Genomic DNA, 23,857 nt, shown 5'->3' on the forward strand with positions numbered 1-23,857 from the left:
TCCCCAGGGTGGTGGAACAGTGTCAGAAAATTTCGCTATTCCTAGTCTCTTTAGCAACAGCATCTCCTGCCTTGATGGATCATTTTACTATCAGTGGTTTGCAGGTTTCAAAGTATTTTGTCCGAGGAACTCTGCAGAGCACAATACCAGTGCCTCAGCTCCACAGGGGGCTCTCTCCCAGCTGGGCTGCCATCCAACCTGCACAGGAATTCGACACAAAACAAAAGGTTCCACACTGATTTCCAGGACTTCAGGAAGCCAGCGTGCTCTCCCAAGCCAACTGAGTAGGAGATGGGAGACTCAAAGCTAGCAGCAGACTAGCCTGGAGCGCATCACATTGCAGGCTGGGTTCAGACCAAATGGCACAGCAAGCCGTGTGTTGCTTACTCACCCCTGCCACTCAGGGCCTGATACACTCTACTCATTCCTTTGATAAACGAGGGGAACTGATGAACCGCAATGGGACTGAACTTGCGCAGCTCATTCCAGCTGGGTCCTGTTCTCAGAGACAGACACACGCACACTGTGACCTAAATCTAGGGATCGGGAACTCAGCAAGATTAACTGGCTCCTAGAAGCCTCTCCCAGATTGGTACCTCCTGAGGAAAGGACATTTACAGCAACCACAGAAAAGAACCTGAGTTGCAACTAATTGTGAGGAGCCAAGGCACTGACCCTAGGGGTGGGATTTATCCAGGTGGGCATCTAGCCAGTCTGAGAGCAGCTGCCCTACTCATGAGAAACTGCAGTGAATTCTGCCCTCTTTGCACTCGCTTGAGTCAGAGTGACAGACACAGACAAAAGAAACCCCGGTTACTACAGCAACCAGGGATGAACCACCCCACTCGCGGAACAATCAGTACCCCCTCCGGCTTCCCAGATCAGGTGAATGTGGAGGTTCAATTGGCACAAAAACACCTTTCCTATGTCCCTGTGCTGCGCCGCCCTGGCATGCATCCTGTTGGATGCCTGGGTCTCCCGAGCACAGGGATAGGTTACAGGCTCGGCCCCTTTGAGCATCCTGCATCACCCTAGAGCGTCTCCTTTGGGTCAGGCTCATTTTACGGCCACCGGATGCACAGCGCCTGATGGCGAAACCTCGTCCCTGCCCCACCGCTGGGAGTTGCGGGGGAGGATCAGGAACAGGAAGGAATTCAAGGGGCTGGATGTTCTGCAGCCATTGCACCTTCTGCTCAGGAGAGGAAACGCCAGGCTGTTCTGCTGCTGCCGCTGGAGAGCAGCAATGGAGCTCACCGTGCCCTGTGGGATCCCAGCCCGGGGCAAATGAGGACATCATCCCTGAGAGACAACTGCAAAATTATAGCCCCTGCTACTGAAGTGCCAGCCCCCCCATCCCGGCGTCCAGCACAGCCAGAGAATCCCCACAGCAGGGCAGGAATCTAACTCACCCCTCCCCAGCTCAGAGGCCAGAAAGGTCCTTTCCCTCGCCCCCTTCTCTTAGAGCGGGACGCCCTCTAGTGGGGGCTGGTCAAACTGTGTCCGGAGCATCACTTCTCAAACTGCCTGCCCGATCTACCTATCCTGCTCCTCCCCCTGGGGGTGGGGCCTCATCACTCATTTGCATACGGCATTTTATATATTGTTAGTTGGGAGAAGAAAAAAAGAAGCCCTTTTTAGCCATTTCTAGGTTTAAAATAAAAAAAAATCAGCATGGTTCATGGCAGGGCTTTGGCAATGGGACAGATCCTGGATGGAGGGACAGCAAAGGCAGCTAAAACATTAACCTTTCACCTCCCACCCCCAATCCATTAACTGTGCGCTGATTGCTGTGGGTGGGGGTGTGGAGAACAGGGAAGAGCTGCCAGCCATTGCTAGCAACCAAAGCTGGTGGTGCGAAATTAATGTGGAGTTTGTGGGGCAGAACCCCCAAATCTCACCTTCAGTTTCCCCCCTACACTCCCTCTCCCTACCCTCACACACGTCCATCTCCACCTCCCATCCCCCCGACACACACACCCCCTAAGCCCGGATACCTGACAAAAAGGAGAGTCCAGCCTGTGAGTTGCGTAGAATTCCCTCCAAGTCACCTCAGTGGCACTCGCTTCTGCTGAACAGTTCTGAGCTCCATCTCCTCGGTGAGGAGATGACCCACTGCTCTCTCAGCTGTGCAGGACCGGCTCACTGGTGGGGGGTGGGGGCTGCCTGAACACGTGGCACCTTCTGAAGAAGAGGCGGCAGCAGGGAAAGCAGCAGATGCAATAAAAAGGGGCCCCAGCAGGGCTTACAGCCCCTTGGCTTTCTCGGGTATCCTTCTGGAATCGCTGGATGAGGTTGAGTCAGGTCTGTGTTCATCCCCGACACCAGGTGCCGTGCCAGGCCCCTCTACTCTGCTCGGGGTCACGTTCCTGCTTTGGAGTTGGCTCCTTTGCTTGCTGCTCATCTGCTCCATAACAATTTCCCTATGCAGGACGGCCAGCTGGAAAGGAGCACATGCTGTCGTCCGGGGAAGAGGAGCCACAGGCACGTGGCCTCCACTCCCATCTCGCCCTGCAGAGGCAACTGCTTCCGACCAACAAATAAGCTGCCAGTCACCGGCACCCATGACACCAGCAGCTCATCTTAGGCTGCGTCCACACCAAACAGCTTCATAGCCCCAATCTTCACCCCTGGGGCTACTCCACCAGCAGCACTGGAAGGTATAGAGCCAGCGGGGGGTGTCAACATGAATTGACGTTCGTGCTAGATCAAACACCGCAATGGCAAGGACCAGGCTCGGGTCACCGTAAGCGTCCACAGTTGCTACCATGGAGCAGAACCAATGATCAACTGCGGCTGAGAATGTTGCAGACAAGGCCACCGGGTCTGACGACAATGGCAACCCGAGCAGTCACTAATGAAGCGCCAACCGTATGACCCTAATGTGCAGGTCTGTTGAGAGTGGGGCCTACTTTGGAGGAATGGAGAGGTGGTCGCAGGGCTGCACTGCTGCGGTTCGGGGAGGAAGTGCCAAGTGCTCTGACACGAGCCACAAATCAACAACTGTATTTGTTTTGTTTTTAAACTGTGACTGTGTCCCCTTCTTTGGATTCCCATCTGCTCTGCGCCTATCTGGATTAGACTGGGATCTGTGCAGGCTGCCTGGATTCTGTGTCTTGTTAAGAGTTGAGCTCTGTGCCGGTAACTAATAATGATGATAAGAGTCCTGAACACCGAAGAAAAGCTTTGTCCAAGTCCCCGGAGCAAACACTCAATGCAAAAAATGCAGGATCATCATTGCAAGAGAATCTAAAGCCAGGACTCATAGGGCTTAAAAGCACTTGGGTCAAACCAATGTGGCAAGCTGAAATAGTGACCGCACAGACAGGAGGGCGAGGGGGGGAGCTGGGCTGGGTATTGATTTGTCCTGTAGAGAATATTATTTATTATCTGTATTAGGGTAGCACCTAAGGGTGCCAAACACAATCAGGGCTCCATTGTGCCAGCTGCTGCGTATAAACACACATAGTAAGAGACAGTCCCTGCCTTGAAGAGCTCACAACGCCCATTGATGTCAATATTTCCATTGATCAGCCCTGAAGTGGACAAGACAGACAACAGGTGGGAGAAAGGAAGAACCATTATCTCCATTTTACAGACAGGGAACTGAGCCACAGAGAGACTAAGTGACTTGGCCAAGGTCACACAAGGAGCTGGGGCAAAGCAGGGAAGATCCGTTTTAGCCACAAGACCATCCTCCCTCTTGATGAGCAGCTGGATTAGATATTGACCGACTGTAGTGTACACGGCAAGGGCTCCGCTGAGTTGTTTATTGCTTCCGTGTTTTCTCTCCATCTGAAATATCCGAGACTCACCACGCTGCTAAAGTCGCAGCAAACGGCTGATTAGCACAGCCAGCAACTGGGAGGCTGTAATCTCTGAGCATGAGCTCAGGTGGGGAAACGGCAGCAGTAGGGGCAGATTAAATCCTGAGAGGCAAAGGTTTCTTTTTTCCATGACAGCATCCCTAGTGAAGAGCCAGAGAGAGATCATCACTGATACTTATAAGCAAAACTGTCTCTAAGGCAGCAGTTTCCAAAGTCTAATAATAGGGCTTGGACTTGTTTATTGCATGATTCATACAGTATTGCATAAAGCAGCCAGTCCCCAGAACGGGTTCCTGAGAAGTCATGAATTAGAAAAGGGACTCGCCCCAGCTGCATGCTGGTTCCTGGCCAGCAGGACACTCAAGGCGCCGTCTATCCTGAGTGGGGTATTCAGGACAGAGACATTTTAGCAAACTGGAGTTTGCAAACTAATCTGAAGGGCTCCTCCGGTAAGCCAGGTAAATATGCCTATCATGCTGGCCCCCTGCTCCTGGGAACTGAAATAAGAACCCCCCGTGAGAACATCCAGAGATTACATAGCCAAAAGATGTGCCTGGCTAAGCCTTCCCTGCTCCTGACCCACAGCACTTATTACTATTTATCTGTATTACAAGCCTAACTGAGATCAGGCTCCCCCTGTGCTAGGCATTGTATAAACACAGCGTGAGAAACAATCCCAATCCTGAAGCATTTGTGTTCTGAACAGACATGGGGCAAGAGGGGAAACAGAAGCACACAGAGGGGTGACTTCCCCAAGATCACAGCAGAGCCAAAATCAGAACCCAGCTCTCCTGAGTTCCAGTGCAGTACCCTATCCATTAGCCCACCCTGCCTCCTCGGGAGCGGGCTTTGTGAACAACAGGATATATGCAGGCGTGGAAGGTACAGCCTTCGGCACCAAGTATATGTAATGTAACCGAGTGCAACTGATCAGATGGGAAGGGAACAGGAACTTCAATGGCCTGAGCAGAGACTCTGCTCCACGTTCAACAGCTGTTTTCAGCCACAGAATTAAACAAGTCAGTGAGCAGCTGCTCAGGGTGGGGCCAGGCTGAGATTTTCCAGCAGTGTAGCAGATGGCTCAGTGCTGCTTCATCAGGGACTTAGCACCCCTTCCCTCCCCCATCGCCCCACCTGCCTTCTTCCCAGGTAAGAGAGGCGTCACCTCATGCTCATTGGGTCACCCAGAGCCTTCTGGGACCATCGCTCTGCCCAGAGGCTGCGGGACAATGATGGTGACAGCTGCTCAGAGGGACTGAACTGTAGGGATCTCTCCACAGGCTCTGCGCCGATTCTCTTCCAGGCTGAGCCCAACACGTCCCAGTAGCAAAGGGTGATGCCTCAGTACTTCGCAGTGGAATTCATTTCCTGTGGCACTCAATGGCCCTGCTGGCTCTTTCAGATTCAGGGGCTGTGTGAGGAAGGAGCTCCTGGCTGGGATACACTGCATGGGGCACCCTCTGGATAGGGTGCTCTAAGGCAGTACGCCATTGGTGTGGGACCCCCTTCACTGCCCAGTTCTCCACAGGATGACTCATGCTGAAGAAACCCCACAGGGGCTCCTCAGACATAAACAATGCAGGGAAGGGGGCCACAGTCTCCCCACTGCTCACTCCAGGCAAGATGAGCGTTGTGCCTATGCCAAGAACAAGGGACTATTAAAAACAGGGGGAAAAATCAAAACAGCCTCTGATTTACACCCTAAAGAAACAAGGAATTTGTCACGTTCTTCCAGGGGACATTAGGAGTCTGCCCCTCAGAGCCGGGATTAGAACCCAGCAGTCCGCACTTCTCAGTCTCCAACCATGCTGCCGCTCTACCATAGCCGCCAATGCACCTCAGCCCTGTCCTGGAACACCCTGTTGGTCCAGTGGGTCGACAACTACAGGTTTGAGTCGCAGTTGCTCTCGCAAGCGATCGGTGGCTGGAGAGGACTGGGGGAGGGGGAAGCAGAAGGGGACACATCAGCCTGGGTCCTTCTTGTTGTGCTATTTCATCTCTCCCATTCAGGCTGACCTTTTCTGCTGCTCTGCAGACACAGCTGGAGTTTGTGAAGGAGACAGCTGGGGCCCCATTAGTGCCTCTCCATGCAAGCAAATAGTGACATGCAGTTATTCACAGGGACATGCACTGAATCTCAGTGGGGCTGGGATGACGCTCAGATGCTGAAGGGGAATGAAATCCACAGCTGTCTCCTCCAGAAACAGGAGCTTGAGTAAAAAGGAGACTTTCACTACCACAGCTGCTTTTCACAGAGGTGCTGATCCCTTCTACAGTGACTAAATAAACAAGCGACCTATCTCTTGCATTTTGCTTGGCATGACGTGGAATCCAGTACTTGGACTGTCTGTTTTTGGAGCGCCTATCTCAGACTTCCAGCCCTAGCGCATTCTCTAAGGTGAGCAGCAATCAGAAAGGAACTGATCTCATCTCCCCATTGGAATGGTATCAAGAGTCTGTCCATTTAGAACTGCTGGCCCAGGATTACAAGTACAGTAGTCTTTATCCCATGTAGAGAGCAGGGCAGGACAGTCGGCTGCGCTAAGAAGTGGTATGTATATCTGTACCTCGGCAAGGTCCATATTGGAAATAAACTCATTTTTCTACATTTTTATTGGACTTTTCTATCATGTTAGTCATAAAATGTCCTCAGTGAAGCATTTCACGTACTGTGTATTCAAAATTCCTACCAAACAGTGAAATCAGCTTTCAAATGAGTTCTGTACAAATCAAAACAGCTGCCAATGCACCTCAGTCCTGTCCTGGAACATCCAGTCCTGCACTCATACAGCTCTGCCAATTACTCCTGAATTCTGACCTGCAGCACTCCCTACTGCTCCAGTCCTGAGGCTTTCCACAGCTCTGACAACACATTCAGTCCTGAACTTCAGCACCGTTACTCCATTCCTGAGTTACCCCGCACCTCCTCCCTGACCCGCAACACCCCACTAATCCAGCCTCTGACTTTTATGGGTTTTGAATTAATTCACAAATTCTTCTCAATAAATGAAAAGAAGAACTCTGACAGAGAGAAATCCTCATTAATAAAGAGAAATTATAGTCATCCCACTGCAGGTCTGCACGATCCCTCTTCTTCGAAAAGCAGCAAATATGTATTGAAGGAAACACATCACATTAATGAAATGCAAACATTACTGATTCACACTAACCTTGGATCACAGGGATAGTCCTACAGTTTATAGAAGGGAATTGCAAAAGCCTCATTCATTTTCAGTCTGACCAACATGTCCACCGATCTGGCTTTGGAAATACGTTTAATTTGAGTACTGGTAGCACACGTGAAACAAAGGACCTGACTTGAAATGCACCTAAACTCCCGCCTTAGGACACAAGGAGAAAAAACTTGCTTTGCAGAACCAATTATTTCCATCAGTGTATTCTGGAACCTGTATCTCTCTCTTCCCCAGCATTCCCCTAGTCAATGCTCCATATCCTGGCAAACAAAGGAAAACTGGATGATCTAATACAGAATTAAGCTACAGATAGAGAGCTGTTGGCACATGCCTTGAGTGTGTTGGGAAACACTAGGCTAAAAACACAAATGGATGAGTGAGTCTTTTAACTGCAGGGCACCCCGAGATTCCTTTTGCACCCCCTTCTTCTCCCCCAAATACCCAGCTCTTCCAGCACGTTTTAAAATGGTGGATAGGGTCATAAACCATTGCTGTGAATGAGCAGCTTGACCCTTCAAATAAAGGGGCAACAGTAAAGTATTGCTTTTTCTCCTTCACCCCTGCATGTCCCCCACCACCAGCCATGATGACCTCATCACCTCTCAGCCTCACCAGGCGCCCTGTCTTTCGCTCACTCACCACCACCCCAAATAGACAATGAAGATACAATGGGATTTTGTGGGTGTGAAGCCATGCACTATTGAGAGTTGACACATTACTGTGACATCTTGTGTCTCAAATCAGCCAGTCAGAATGCAGCAGAGAACCTCAGTCTCCCAAGCCAGATTCCAATGAGTTCTTTCTCCATCCATAATATCTATGAAGTATCCCTTCCTCATCCTGAGACTGGAAACGGACCAGGGAGTCAAACTCAGATTGTCTGCATGGCAGGACAGAGCATTAACCTGTGAGGCAATGGGTCTGGCCTTCCCCCCCCCCCCCCGAGTCCTGGTTCCTGCCTGTGAGTTGCTGAACCTACCGTGACTTGATAAAGACTTGGGAATTGGATGGAAGCAGTTTAGCAATTTGCAGGTTTAACCCTTCACCCCTAAGGCTTGCAAATCAGAAGACCTTACTTTTTTTTTAAATGGGTCATAAATTAACCATATGAAAACTGTCTAGCCCACAACTAGATCGCAAAGTTAAATTTTATTAGGGTCAAAGGGGAAAAAAATTGTATAAGTACCAAGCAATGAAACCTTTTACAAAGGGAAAGCCACCATTTTTGAAAATCTCTGCAAATCCACATTTCAAAAGCAAGATAATTTATCCTGAGAAAGCAGGAAGGTGTTAGGAAATCCTCAGTACTGCTCTTTCCCTCCCATCCCAACACCCGCCACCCCATTACACATGAAGACACAAATTGTGCAGCGCGGCTTCCTCGGGCAGCTCATTCCACTGAATGCATTTATTTAGAAGTAATCTTCTCATTATTGACTGTTATTTGCTTAAATGTCAGCACCGTGCAAAGCCCAACAGCTCTGACCTATGAATTATTAACAGAAGAAGGGAGCCTTAACATTTTCCTATCAGAAAGTTCACCTGTTGCTCTGTATTCCCCATGATGAAAGCACCGCTAAGAGCAGCGTTACCTTTCCAGAGCAGATGGCCTCGTGTGGGCATTCCAAATGCCTCTGCGCTGCATTACAGCTGCAAAGGAGCTTCCGGAGACTGCTGTGCTAGGTGGATGTGAGAACACTGCTCCAGCAGGAAAGGAAGTGAGCGAGACCTGAGGTTTCCTAGACTCTGCTTTCTGGGCCGTATGTGCAGAAAGCAGCTATAGGGTTGCTGTGCTCTCCCCGGTCCAAGGAAAGATGGTTTGGGGGTTAAACCACTGGACTAGGACCCAGGAGATGTGGATTGGATTCCCATCTTTCCCACTGACTCCCTATATGACCATGGGCTAGTCCTTGATCTCGCTGCGCTTCCCCTGTGAAATGGGGATAATAATGCTTCCTTTGTCTGTTTAGGTTGTAAATACTTCAGGACATGGGATCAACCAACACAATGGGGCCTCTGTCTTGACTAGAGCCTCTCGCTGCTACTGTAAAGCAAGTCTGATACCACCACCTATGAGTGTGCCTGGCTTCCCCTTCCATTAGATGGGAAATCAACATCTGTTAACATGACCCAAGTGCAGTTCTTCATACAGCAACAGGGTAGTTGCTGCCCTTTTCTCGGAGATGCTGATCACTCCTATTTAATGTCAAGCTGTCAGGGTCCATAAAAAGGAATTAAAACAGTGGAAGAAAGGGTGGAGCAGCCACAATCACTGAAAACAGATGTTTCCTGGACTATCTTTTCACAGTAAACATGACAGTAAAGGCTGGGACAGTGAGACAGCACCAAAGAGAGGTACGCAATAGACTTTGACTGTGTTCCTTGTTTCCATTTATAGATGGAAACACTGGGGGGAAGCAGATAGGAGGGCAGTTTTGGTTTAGATTCACTGACGTGACACCACAGAGCCTTATTAAAGGAATGTTAACATTTTGGGTGGGGAAACCATTCAAAAGAAACAAATAGGAGCATTAAGCAGACATTCAGTGTTGACCTGCAACACTGCAGTTTTGTCTCCCAGGCAGATTTACCTAAAACGTTTAAGACGTTAGTTTACTGTAAAGACTGGGATTTTTAACAGGGAAATTCCAATGTTGTTATACCAAAGACGCTGTAGGGAGAGAGACTATGTGCACAGGACAAAAAGCACCCCTCTACAGAGGGCAAACCCAAACCCTGTCTGCCACGTATGTCCCACGTAAGCCTTCAAAACAGGATTTAAATAATGCAAAGGCTTTGGGCTGCTCCTCTGCACAGAGGAGAATTTCATCCTCAATGTATCAATCACCCAGGCAACCAAAAGGCATGCAGGGGCTTTTTACCTACCAGGCTTTGTACAGTCTAACATTTGCCTTCAATGTAGTGAAGTTGATTAAAAAACTAACCAAATACAAAATAAAATCAAAACACTTGATGCCATTTCACAGCAACCTCCACCTGCATTTCAACTGCATGTCAGTTCAGTCTGGAGTCCCACATGCCATCTTTTCCCCAGCCAAGTGACAGACACTCCATATGCCTTGCTGTTGATCACAACGGGTACATTGTCAACCTGACTAAAGAAACAAGATCTAGAGAACTGGTTTGTCTAAGTGTGCTGAATGCTAAGCCAAACCTGGGTGGAGGGAGGTTCTGTACCACCAGCTTGCAGGGTGACTTTTACCTAAAGTAACAAGCTCCTCGGGCGTGAAATTACAGCAAAGCAGAGAAACAACACTTACAGCATTTACAGAGTCAACAAGGGAGTCATTGTGGCATTCAGACCTTAATGAGAGCATTAAGGCTCTGAACTGATTGGCCAACCTGCTTTCCTACTCGCTAACCACATGGAAACCTACACATCCACAGCAATAACTAGACAGACTTACAGAAAGACAGAAAGACTCCTTGATGTCATCACATATCAGAAGGAGGCCACTTACTAGCTCCCACAGTCCTGGAGCCCAAGAATCGCCCCCACCTGGCCAAGAGTTTCAGAAGTGACTAGTGATTTTGGGTGACTAATCTGACGCACCTTGAAAGGGCCTGTTTCTCAGAACATGCTGAGCACCACATACGTATTGTTACCTCTCCTTCTCCTCTGCTCCCTGCTGCAGAGTTACCTTTTTTTTTTTTTTTTTTTAAACAAAGAGTTAAATAAAATATCCGGGGAAGCAACCAGCCAACCCTGCAACTGTGCAGGAGGAAATGTAGCCGAGTGGTGACCTAAGCATTTCATCAATACTCATCCCTAGTGAGTGCACGGGACTCAGCAGACAAAGGGAAGTGCAGTGTCCTCTACTACATTTCAAATGTAATTTTCCAGATTAAAGCCATGCATGGTTCTCTCAGGGTTGCACTATTTCCTTTCCTGGCTTCTCCGGCTCTGACCCAATAGTGTCATGTTAAATCAGAGCCACACTGCTGCACTGTCTGCCCTTTTGACCTTGCTACAGCAGCTTGCTCAGCTATTAACCTGCAAACGTGCTGAACGATCCACCTGCCCTACACAGCCACTGGCGTATGCTTTCCATCACATACACTCACTGTTCAACCACCGCAGCCCCCCAACTTCAGCACTGCATCCCCACACATGGACAAACCTATTCACAGACCATTCGCTGCGCCACTCTCTCATACAGCCACATCTCCTCTGCTCTCTCTGGTGTGTGCTATTCACACAGGATGAAATCATAGAATATCAGGGTTGGAAGGGACCTCAGGAGGTCATCTAGTCCAATCCCCCTGCTCAAAGCAGGACCAATCCCCAGACAGATTTTTGCCCCAGATTCCTAAATGGCCCCCTCAAGGATTGAACTCACAACCCTGGGGTTAGCAGGCCAATGAGAAATGGCCATCTATGTGCAGGGGGCCAAGCTTCTGCACCACTAAGTTCCGTTTTAACCCTCGGAATAGGGCTTAGGTTGGGCACAGAGCTTGTGCTGTCTGTCCCTCTGCACTGAGGGAAAGTTCACCCACATTCCCCCTCTCAGGCCCCTGCACAGGTTTCTACGAGACTGATGTAAACGTCATTTTTAATCTGGTTCATAATAAAACTTGGGTATAGTTCAATACTGCATCATCATTCTGGAGGGTCTTTGACAAAAGGGAACTTGTACACATCCTTGTAGATCTGGGCAACTGAATCACAATAATTATTAACCTTTTTTACCCCATAGGCGGTTTCCAGGCATTTTACGCATTGGAGACAAGAATTCAAAGGACATTAAATGTTTCTTTAAACACACACGCACACACGCACACATGCAAATAAATAAGATTAAACAAAGCCCGTGTTTTCACAATATCTAGGATCATAACAAGGAAATCAGAACTCAAGGCAAATGAAATCACATCCCATTAAAACAGATAACTAACAAAAATCACAGTTTGTTTGAAAGTGCAAGTTTCTCCTTGGAAAGTATCTCCTGGACAGGGTGATCCCAGGGATTTTTCTCTATGGTATGGACTGTCTTGTTTGCTGAGATTCTCAGCATTTCAGAGAGTCATTGTCTCTGCTGTGCTGCTGTTTTTTGGGGTTTTTTTTTCAAATGCTGTTCTCTGCAAATAATGTTTCCTAGGAGCAGGCAAGCAGCTATTTAGCAGATGAGGAATACTGAGAGAGGCTGTGAATTTTCCTGGTGCCAGGCAGTATCCTGGCGCACAGTCTAACACAGTCATTTCTTGTTATTTAGTTTTGCTCTTCTCTAGTCTAATAAATAATAATGCAGGGAGCAACAGGGATAATATATTCGTAGGCAGCTGCTGGATTTTCAAACTGTTTCTTACCAAGACGTTCTGAAAATGAGCTCACAGGCAGAGCAGAGACTAACAGAACTGAGAGCAGATGATATACTCTTTACAGCTGGAGGCTTGCAGAGTGAAATCACTGGGTGGGAAACCTTTATTAGTGAATCTTACAAGCATTTTTTTTTCCTAGGAAGGTTTAAGCAGCTGGCCGACAATATTGGTTGATCCTTTTTGGTCCGCAGGTGTGTTGCTAACCTCCTGTTTTTTTCCTGGCTTGCTTTGACTTCCGGGGTTTAAGGATGGTGTAGTTTGCATACGACGTATGCCGCTCGGACAGGAAAGGGACATAGAAAGCACGCAGCAGCTTTGAAGACCTGAAATCAAAAGGGAAAACAGACTGGTTTTAAAGTGATCATTTAGAAGACGTGTTTTGAAGTGCCACAAAAGAACAGCTGATGCCTAGTACAGGGCCTGGGACTAGAGCCTCGTGTCAGTAAGGTGGGAGAACAGCAATGAGACAGACACACCAGGCTCCATTCTGCCTTTTCTTCATCAGTCAAACCAAAGCTGTTTTGTATCAGGATTACCGGCTTTAGAGCAATCAGCCCTACTAGCTCAGAACTCTTTCCCCACTGTATTGGCAGTGATTATGAAAAGATGGTTACTCCTAGATGTTATGGGCCAAAAGGCAGACAGTTCAGCCATGATGAGGTTGCACAGGGCAGTTATTCCAAAACTCCCCGCCCTGGAAGAGCAGCAAGGGAGATGCTAAGAGGCAATAAGTTAGCTGTTTTGCACTTGGCTTTTCCGTTTTCCTAATGTCTACTCATTTTAGGAAGCATGCTCTTCCCCCCCCCCTCCCCCAACAGAATCCCTACAGCAGAGACGGAAAGAACCCCAAATGGCTCTAGGGTTTCAGCATATCGCTCTTCTGCTGCAGCACCTCAAATTAGAGACGGGCTGAACCATCCTGTGTCCTGCCAGGTGACTTGCTGCAGGCTGTCAATCTTCAGAGAGATGTTTACCCCGACCCTCTTGGGTGGGGAACTAGTGTTTAGCAGCAGCACTTTACTACAATTGGACCAATAGAGCACTTGTGTGAGACAGGCTTGATGGCTGTATCAAATTAGTATCCTTTTGTTTGGCTGCTAATTGTTGTAGCACTGCTAAGTTGGTACATTTTAAGTGCATGTATTCTTCCACTGAGCAGATAACTTAAATCCTTGTTTAAATAAGGAGTGCCAAAATAAGATAATTTCCTTCATCATCAGCGCCGAAAATTCCACTGAAAAGACATGCAATCTTTAGCAATTTCTAGAAATTGGTGCTGGGGCAAGGGTGTTTCATTCTGAATACCAAAGCTAATTTTAAGACTTATCTCTTTCAGATTACATTGCTGGGAAACCATCAGCCTTGATAGATGTATAACTAATGCCATCAATGCAAATGCCTGCCAAGTAGCAAAAGGCTGGATAAGCAGCAGCAACGGTCAAATCTGTGATTTATAACATGCTGAGAGGCCAGGGACAGCACACAGATCCAGTGTGTGTTATCTGGACACTCCTGAGATGCTCTATAATTCGAGTAGCGTACTGATAACACAGCCGAGATTGTGGAATCGAATGGAATCTTACTAGTGCTGCTTGTGCAGTGTTCAATTCACTCTATTTAAGGAAAAGGCGGTTGGTGGGTTTGCTTTTGTTTAGAAGCAGCATGAAACATATTTCGAAATCAAAGATGCAGCTGAAAAACAATGACAGGAACTGCCATTGTGAACATAGGCTCCACGTGGATTCCAAAGGCACTTGGAAAATTCAGTGCGTCACACTACTTGGGATCTAATGGAGACCACCAAACTCGTGATCTCTTGCTACTTGGAATACAGGTTTCCCGCAGGGAAAGGCATCACTTATTATTTGTATTAAAGTAGAGCCCACTGGCCCCAATCAAGATCAGGCCTCATTTTGCTTGGTACTGTACAAACACTGAGTAAGAGACAGTCCCTGCCCAAAAAGTTTACAATCTAAATAGACGACGGGTAGGGGAAAGGGAAGCGTCATTATCTCCAGATGGGAAACTGAGGTACCAAGAGACTTGACCAAGCTCTCAGAGGCAGAGCAGAGGATTGAACCCAGTTTTGCCTTAACCAAAGGGCCACACATCCTCTCAACACCCACCATCCCTCTTGTCTGCTTTTAGCCAAGCCCAAAGACTGCCTTTTGGGATGTAAAATGACATTTACTTCATTTCAGAAGGGTGAGAACCAAAAGTTCCATTCATTTTCTGCAATAACATTGGGGCCCTTTGCAAATTATAAAGCACCCCGCATGATCCCTAATGTCTATCAGGGATGGTCTAGACAGTATTTGGTCCTGCCATGCGGGCAGGGGACTGGACTCGATGACCTCTCAAGTCCCTTCCAGTCCTAGAATCTATGAATCCCAAAATAAAAGAACCATTGGAAATCCTCATTCCTCGTGAGATCCTGAGCTGCTGGAATGGGAATGTGTTCTAAGCACAATCGCTTAGTAGCAAATAACTAGGAGGAAGATGGTAATTTTCACATGTTTTGAACAAGGAGCATTCTTTCCAGCTGTCATTTCTCTGTGCTTGGAAATTAAAGCCCCCCCCCCCTCCGTTAAACAAGAATGGCTGGAGGCAAAGGCAACTTCCTCACAAAGCAGTTCTTGCATTTCCTTCTCCGCATCTTGGAGCTAACTAATGAACACCATGTCATTGCTGCGCTTTGCACTGGCATCTCCCCACCGCGGCTGGCAGCCCACTGCCACCCGAGCCAACAGTAACACAACGCTTGGCAGGCACAAACACTGAGATCCCACTATCCTGAAGCTTGGAGCTCACTGTTGAACGGCTTTAGTTTCACTTCATTTGACTCAAGAAAAAAGCAATTTCAAGCTGTTTTGGATGCTTGTTAAAAAACAGGAGCATGAAAAATGAGAGTGAGGAAATTGGCCTGCTGAGCTAGGAAAGTAGCGGAGACCAGCACAATCCCCCAAGCTCTGGGCTTGATCGGGGTAGGGGAGAGCAGCATGTGTTAAAGTGAGGTTGTTTCTTTAATTTCCCATATGAAGCTGGGCTAGAGGACAGAAAGGCAGGGGGCACCCCTGACTGCACTCCTTTGCACACCGTCTGCAGCACAGGGACAGCCTTAATTCATGCAGCCCTCTCCATACTCATGTCATGGTGACAGCAGCTCGACAACAGAGTCTCGTCCTCTGACTCAGAGCCACGTTGACACAATGGGAGCCCATTTTGCCCAGCAGCTGGGGACAGAGAGACTGGTTTTTGAAGCAGCAACGCTCAGTAGCTGAAATCCCCAAGTTAGCACCGGCATAGAAGCATAAAAAGGTAGGGCAGGAAGGGACCCCAAGAGGTCATCAAGTCCAGCCTCCTGCGCTGGGGCAGGACAAGTAAACCTAGACCATCTCTCACAAATGTTTGTCCAACCGGTTCTTAAAAAACTCCAATGAGGAGGATTCCACAACCACCCCTGGAAGCCTGTTCTAGAGCTTAACTGCACTTAGAAAGATTTTCCTAGTATCTAACCTAAATCTCCCTGGCCCATTACTTCTCCTCTTACCTTCAATGGCCATGGAGAAGAATTCATCACCATCCCCTTTTTAGAACAGCCCTTTAACATAGCTGAAGACTTAACAGGTCCCCCCCCACACACACCCATCATCTTTTCTCAAGGCTCAACATGCCCACTTTGTTTAACCTTTCCTCATAGGTCAGGTTCTCTAAACCTTTTAACGTTTTCGTTGCTCTCCTTTGGACTCTCTCCAATTTGTCCACATCTTTCCTCAAGTGTGGCACTCACAACTGGACCCAGCACTCCAGCTGAGGCCTCACCAGGGCCAAGTAGAGTGGGGACAATTACTTCCCATGTCTTATCTAGGGCACTCCTATTAATATGCTTTAGAATGTTCGCCTTTTTCACAACTGCACCACATTGTGGACTCAGATTCAATTCGTGGTCCACTATAATCCCCAGATCCTTTTCAGCAGTATTATCACCTAGCCAGTTAGTTCCAATTTTGTAGTTGTGCATCTGATTTTTCATTCCTAACTGAAGTACTTAGCACTTGTCTTTATTGAATTTCATCTTGTTGATTTCAGAACAATTCTCCAATTTGTCAGGGTTGTTTTGAATTCTAATCCTGTCCTCCAAAGTGCTTCCAACCCCTCCCAGCTTGGTGTCCATCTGCAAATTTTATAAATGTACTCTCTACTCCATTATCCAAGACACTAGTGAAAATATTTAATAGGACCGGAGCCAGGACTGACCCCTGTAGATATGCCCTCTCAGTGTGCAGCGAACCACGCTTTGAGGACTGTCTTTCAACAAGTTGTGCACCAACCTTATGGTAATTTCACCTAGACCACATTTCCCTAGTTTGCATATGAGCATGTTATGTGAAATTGTGTCAAAAGCCTCACTAAAAGCAAGGTATATCCTGTTTACTGCTTCCCAGCATCTACAAGGCCAGTAAACCTGTCAAAGAAGGAAATTCGGTTGGTTCAGCATGATTTTTCTCAACAAATCCATTTCAGCTATTCCTTATTACCCTATTATCCTCTAGGCGCTTACAAACTGATTGTTTAATAATTTAATAATTTGTTCCAGTATCTTTCCAGGTATCGAAGTTAGACTGACCAGTCTATAATTCCCTGAGTACTCTTTGTTCCCCTTTTTAAAGAGAGGGACTTTATTTTCTCTTCACCTGTCCTCTGTGACCTTACCTATCCTCCATGAGTTCTCAAAGATAACTGCTAACTGTTCCGAGATTCCTTCAGCTAGTTCCTTAAGTACCCTAGGGTGCAGTTCATCAGGCCCTGCCAATTTGAATATATCTCATTTATCTAAACATTCTTTAACCTATTTTTTTCTCTGTTTTCCCTATTCTGCATGTCTCAGAGTCATGCAGAAAGACCACTAGCAAGTCCTTGATTCCTATCCCCTACAGCTGTTGACAAGAACTATTCTTCCTTCTACCCCTGCCACAATGTACCTGTCTAAATTACAGAGATGTCAAACTCATGGCCCAGGGACCAAATACAACCCACAAAATGTGTTTAAATGACCCTCATGGCATAATATTCAGAAACTGCACAATCCAAGGTTTTCATTTAAAAACAAAAGTACACTGCTTGGCCTAAAAAAGGGTAGCAAAAACCTTCCAAACGGGATCTAAGTGTAAACCACTGCAGTGCTGTCTTCCTGAGTCTGCTGACAGAAACACCAGCTTAGAGAGACGTGAACTTCCACACCTATTCAACTTCCTTGGGATCTCAGTGCCTAGAGCATTTCAAATGTGAGCAATAACTAGGAATTGTTGCAGGGAAGGAGATGGAGATGACAGAGAAGAACAGAGGATGGGAGAGGAAGAGAAACCAAGGGCAGAATGTCAAGCAGCTCTTTCCACTGGGTAATGCTGGATGCAACAAAACGTGTGCCAAACATAATAAATAATGATCAATTTAGTTCTAGAATAAAGGCCACATTCTACTCTTAATCTCCATGCAAAGCTCTCATTGTGTGTGTGGGGGGGGGGTTGGGGTCTATGTCCCCCTATGACACTTTGTACCTCAGGGGAACACCCAGTACCCCCATGTTCGTCCTTGTAAAATGATTGTGTGGTATCCAACGCAAAGTTTGTCATGTTGGGTGTCTTCGGAAGGCTCATGATGCACTGAAAGCATTGTTGTTATAGTAATGTTATAGGTTATAATTTCATGTATATAGTTATGAGGCTGAAAATGTATCCTCATAGCTTAAAGTAAGCCCAGGCAAAAACTCTCCAAGAGCAGAGAGGCAGTTCACACCTCACCAGGGCAGGTATGAGACAAACCCAGCCCAGCCTCGCCTCACAGGAACAAAGGACGCTGGCCTAGACAGCAACAAAAGGATCTGTTCGAGTGAGTCACCCCCCTTTGTTTGGTCAGTATGGGACCGCGATGAGGTAATGCTCACCTGACTCTCGGGGGGGGGGGGGGGGGGGGAAGGGGGCAAAACCAAGAGGGAAAAAAGGACATGATAAAAGGGAGAGACGTTTGCCATGGTCGCTCTCTCTTCCACCTACATCTACAGACACCACACCAAGCGACTGAAGCGCTGATCAAAGGGGACAGCCTGGCTGAAGGGCAACCCGCCAGCCTGTGGTGAGACGCATCAAAGTTTGTAAGGGCACTGAAAGTGTTCAGATCAGCTTAAAATGCGTTTTGATTTTATTTCATGTCACCAAATCTTATTTTTTGTGCTTTGACTTATAATCACTTAAAATCTATCTTTATAGTTAACAAGTCTGTTTGTTTGTTCTACCTGAAGCAGTGCGTTTGGTTTGAAGCGTGTCAGTGACTCCCCTTGGGAGAACAAGCCTGGTACATATCAATTTCTTTGTTAAATTGACGAACTCATATAAGCTTGCAGCATCCAGCAGGCATAACTGGACACTGCAAGATGGAGGCTCCTAGGGTTGTATCTGGGACTGGGGATATTGGCAAGTGTCATTCGGTTGCACAATCCAAGATGCAGCTTACATGCCAGAGGCTGTGCGTGAACAGCCCAGGAGTGGGGGTTCTCACAGGAGAGCAGGGTCAGGCTGGCTCCCAGAGTCAAGGATTGGAGTGACCTATCAGCTCACCAGTCCAGATAACACCAGAGGGGAAGGTCACACACCCCGCCCCCAGCATGGACCATAACTGTGGAATTCAACTCTCTCTGCAGAGTGAATTTGACATCAGGCCTTTAGGGTCTTTAGAGCAAGGTGGTGTTTGTGCCCACCAGAAACGTGGGGGTTTTAATACATGTTTGCTAATGGAGACTGCTGGCTCTGCAGGGCCGTTTTAGGATCTTAACAGAATTAAGAAAGTGGAAAGGAGAGAATTCACAGTGACTCCAGTTATCTAGCCAAAACTAAATGAGGAACCCTAGAAAAAAGAACAGCTTTGACACCAAGAAATCACAGCTTGGCGCTTAAGAGGCTTTCCCCAACAAGGCCCGTCTCTTCAGACCACTTACTTTTGCCCGGCAGGTGGCGGCACCAACGTATCTGGCCCTCAATTACAAGCTAAGCTTTCATGTTCATTAAGCCACAACCAGTTTCTAGCTCAAGGGCACTTTGTACGATACGACACTGAAGCACAAGGCTGCTCTGTGCTAAATAGCCACACGCACTAAGGCAAGTCTCAGAGGCTTTGTCTACAACAAAGAAAGCAGGAGTTGTAATTCACGGCTGGTGCAGTTCCATTAGAAACTTAATTTAGATAGGGCTCAAGCATCTTTACCATCTGTTGTCAAACCCAGAGCTTCTAAGACAACAGGTGACATGTGAAGGGTGGGGGGAAATGGATGCAACTGAATCTATACCATTTTCATATATATTTGCTTCTCTTTATTTGTCCACCTGGAGTTTGTGGGTGTGGCCTTGATCAGCACAGAGCTCCTATTCAGCAGGCCACTAGCTAGATCAAACCCATGAATTGTTACTCTACAGTAGAGGATAAAGGGTCTAATCCGATGCTCGCTGAAGTCAACGAAAAGCTTCCACTGACTTCAATGGCCATTGGATATGGGCCCGAAGTGTGAATGGCTACGTGTGTGCTCCCCTCCACCCTTCAGAGATTTGTCTTGTTTTGAGGGAGGAGATTAAATACTTTAGGAAAGAAAAAGCTTTTTTGCTAACACATCTGGCAGCCTGAATCTCTCAGCTCAACTGAAGGTCAAATGCCTGCCAAAGATGGAGTTTCTGAAGTTAGCACTAGTAGGAAGAAGAGAAGGTAATGGAGGGACAGGAGGCAGAGAGGGAGAAAGGAAGCAAAGTTGGAACTCTGCCACAGATACAGGGGTTGGGATATTGTGGTTATCTCTGCACACAGGGAGTCCAGGAGCAGAGGCATAGCCATGACCGAAGCTGTCTGTGCCCTACTGCAAACCTATTAACATTTGCATTTCTTTGAGGTGTAGAAAATTCCACATTGACCGTGAACTCAAAAAAGGAAATAACCTTTTTTAAAAAGCCTCATACTTGATATTGAGGAAAGCAGCATTAAATGGTATAGGAGAGTCTCTTACCTATCAAACAAGGGATATAATATTTTAGCACAAGGTGACTGGATCACTCATCTTGCATTCAGACTATTTTACAATGGAAAACATAAGGGCAAGAGCAGGAGTGCCTGGAGCTAGCAAACGGCTCAGCCTAAAGAGCCAGAAAATATATGCTCCTCAATTGGGAGCTTTAATATATTTCCCCTTTTCTATGCCAGAATGGCAGCACTCAGCCAATACAGAATTAAATGGACCTGGACAAAGCAGCTGCCTGAGTAGCATAATTAGTTGGTGGCTCGGAGCGCTCTCTAATTCAATTAGCAACACCATTTATCAGAGGGAACTGAGATTTACATTTGCACTTGCTGACGTCAATGTGAGAATCGCAGCGAGTCCCAGAAGCCTGCAGTTCAGCAGGCATGAATTGAGCTGCTGGGGTCATTTATTTTCAAAGAATAAGAGCTGGAGTTGGAAGGGTTTTTAATATGCCTCGCTCCATGGCCCTGTGCTGCAAACCTGTAATCTGAGCTGACTGCTGCTTCCCTCACAGCTCAGCTCGAGGTGATGCCTTTTTTTTTTTAAGCTGCATTTTAATCATGCTTTTTACACTTACTTCATGTTTAGCAAGGGCTGCTTCAGCATTGTTTGTGTGGAAGCAGGTGCCGGATTTGATACACGCGTCATTGCACCCGGCTGAGGGCAGGGAAAATGCTCGGAAATGAGCAGTTTGGGTTTATAAAGGAGGCTCCTGAAACACCTTCTCTGACCCCGTGCACAGGCCTCTGTGCATATATGCGCACGTGGGCTTTTCTGCACAGACTTCCCTGTGCTGCACTCAGTTGTGCAAGTTTTTACACAGAGTTTGGAGGTGAAACGTAGGCAGCTCCTCTCTGGAAACTGCCCATAACTATCAATAGTCCTGCTTGAGGTGGTCATTTTATAGCCAGATGTTTTTAAACCCAGCCCGACAGGAGAACACCACCCTTTAGTGACCTGCTAGAAAAGATGAGGCGCACACACATAGCTCATGTCACCAAAACGGATTCATCAGCCTGCGCTGTCCCTACTCTGGGGAGCCTGTACCTTCCACCAGTTCCAAGTGCCTTCAGGGCCGAGTGGCAGGAGGAAGGCTGCATTAGATTCTATTTAAGCTTTCTGCAGGGGCATTCACCTAACCTGCTGGAGCTCCTATAACCCGCACGTCACTGCTCCTCCTGTGTGGCGAAGTTCCCAGTCCTGATAATTACCCTCTCAACTGCAGCAGGGACAGCACGAGTTGGATTTGTCACTTCAAACAAATAAACAAAAAAATTCTGTGCCTTCAGGAGCAATTGCCACAGCTTCTCACCCCCAGGGAGGATGCTGGCACCCAAGATAGCAGACCTGTGTGATCTCTCACATCACTCCCATCAGCACTAATTCACAGGACTGGTTAGAAAACATGCACTGCATCCCTGGAATAGTCCCTTGTTGCATTGCTCTGGTGCCTACAGTGACATTCACAGCTGGCACAGAGAATGGGCAAGATGAGACACTTGCTTTACTGGCCAGATCTGCTCCCCAGCAGGCTTGGTGTTCAGCAAGGCTAGGCATATTATGTCCAAGACCAGTGAGAGCGAGCAAAGGAAAGGCCTACTTAAACAGCAGGCAACGTAGCCACAGAGTCGCAGAGAGTAGGACCCACCAGGAGTGCCCTCTTTGCAAAGGGGAAAGTGTAAAGTGGATGCTCCAGTCTCCACTCTAGGCAGTGGAATGTAGGGGCCACACCTGGGTTTGCAAGGTGGAATGGACTCCATCTCCTGGAGACATTCAACCCTCAACAGATAGATCTGCAGATCTATGTTAGCAATTAGTTCACCAGCCAGTTGGTAACAACCCAGCTCCAGTCCTGAAATGAGCTAGTATCCAACTGGAGAACCAAGAGCAAAAGCATGGTGCTTCCTAGCCACTCCACTGATATTATAATGAATGCCTATAGTGTGAGCCAAACAATACTATCTATCTAAGGCACATGTCTGGTCCCCCTCACTGCAGTGTCTAAGCATATCACAATCGCTTACCTATTTATCCTCACCAGACCCCTGTGACGCAGGGCAGTGCTATTCTCTCCACTGTACTAATGGGAAACTGAGGCACAGAGGCTAAGTGACTTGCCCCAAGTAACACAAGAAGTCTCTGACAGAGCAGGGATTTGAAACCAGCTCTCGCAAGCTCCAGCCAATGCCCTACCACCTGGACCATTCTTCCTCTCTGACTAGCTTATGACTGGGAGGTTAAGATGTAAAAACTTTACAAGCCAGCAGGACAAAACCAAGAGCTTTAGAAAAGGCATTTGCAAAGCCTTTTCCTGCCAGCGCACTAGGGCCTGGCAAGCGCAGCAGGGCCCTGATTTTGGCTGGGGCTTCTAGGTGCTCAAGTGATACAAGTCAATAATGGGAATGGAGTAGATTTAGAGCTAATAAGCCTTGTTCACCTCTCTGTGCCACAATCACTTGAGTCAGCTTTGCAGAATCCATACTTGAATCGAACATTTCCCTGGTCAGGCAGGCCCTGGTTCAGGGCACAGTTTAGCCTGGTTCCCTCAGATTAAGTCTTTGGGGTTTTGCTGTAGGGTCTGTATCAGGAGCCTCTATGGTGCTCAGAACAGTGTGTGAAGTACTTCAAAACTCCTGGGAAAAGAGTGCAATCAATAATGAACACCATGCTCGCTGTGGGGAGGAGTGCTGGAACTGCTGGCTACTCCACTCACACCCTGCTGAACGAGACCCCCTCTGCTGCCCATTCCCTCCTTTATGTGCACCACGCACTCCAGCCGCACAGACTCTGACACTCTAAAGTCCACTTAATTGGTGGGAGGACTGCCTGGCACAGCGCATCCTGAACCATGTGAGCCATCAAGGTGCACAGCAGGCATGCAAATCAGACCTGCTGCTATGGCAACCTGGCCTTCTGCACACACAAAGGCACCGCACCTCCTTTCTGCTCAAGCTGTGAGACGCTGATAGGGAACAGCGCGGAGAATTTCAATGCAGCAGGAGCGCAAGCAAGAGAAGGGAGGCTGCCCAGAGACACACATGGGGCCAAGACTCCCACTGGCTGATTATTTCTGATCCCCTGTCAGTATGTGCTGCACGAATCCCTGGCACCACTGCAGTCCCCTCCCAGGTGAAAAGAGCTCAATAAAGAGCAGTGGGGTCCTTTGTTATGGGGTGAAGGAAGCCAATTACCCCCCTGCCCCGCCCTTAGACAATCTGTGCCTTTGTTCTAAACGCTCAGTAACTTCTCAACCAGAGCGCGCAGGGTCCAGGCTGAAGCAGGTGTCGAAGCGCCAAAGAGAGAAGAGACACTGTTGTTTTACCTGCCTCAAGAGGGGCCTGTCTATTCTTTATTATTCTGCAGTTTTACCTGATTGATTGATTGCTAAAGAGACCGTGACGCCGCGGTTACCGTGCTCCACAGCTTCCATGAGTCTCCCCCTT

The 23,857-nt window shown here is 47.7% G+C and overlaps 1 protein-coding gene across 1 annotated transcript in view; it reads right to left on the reverse strand.

Moving 5' to 3' along the window:
* Positions 1–12,036: 12,036 nt before the first annotated feature.
* The window catches only part of LOC135889185 (alpha-1,2-mannosyltransferase ALG9-like), a 54,144-nt gene continuing 42,323 nt past the window's right edge, over positions 12,037–23,857 (reverse strand). Inside the window, exon 18 of the mRNA XM_065417008.1 lies at positions 12,037–12,681. Within this exon, the coding sequence (XP_065273080.1) occupies positions 12,558–12,681 (124 nt within the window). The 3' untranslated portion in view covers positions 12,037–12,557. The remainder of the gene's footprint in view (positions 12,682–23,857) is intronic.

The sequence above is a fragment of the Emys orbicularis genome, chromosome 15 (assembly GCF_028017835.1).
Source record: "Emys orbicularis isolate rEmyOrb1 chromosome 15, rEmyOrb1.hap1, whole genome shotgun sequence".
NCBI lineage: Eukaryota > Metazoa > Chordata > Testudines > Emydidae > Emys > Emys orbicularis.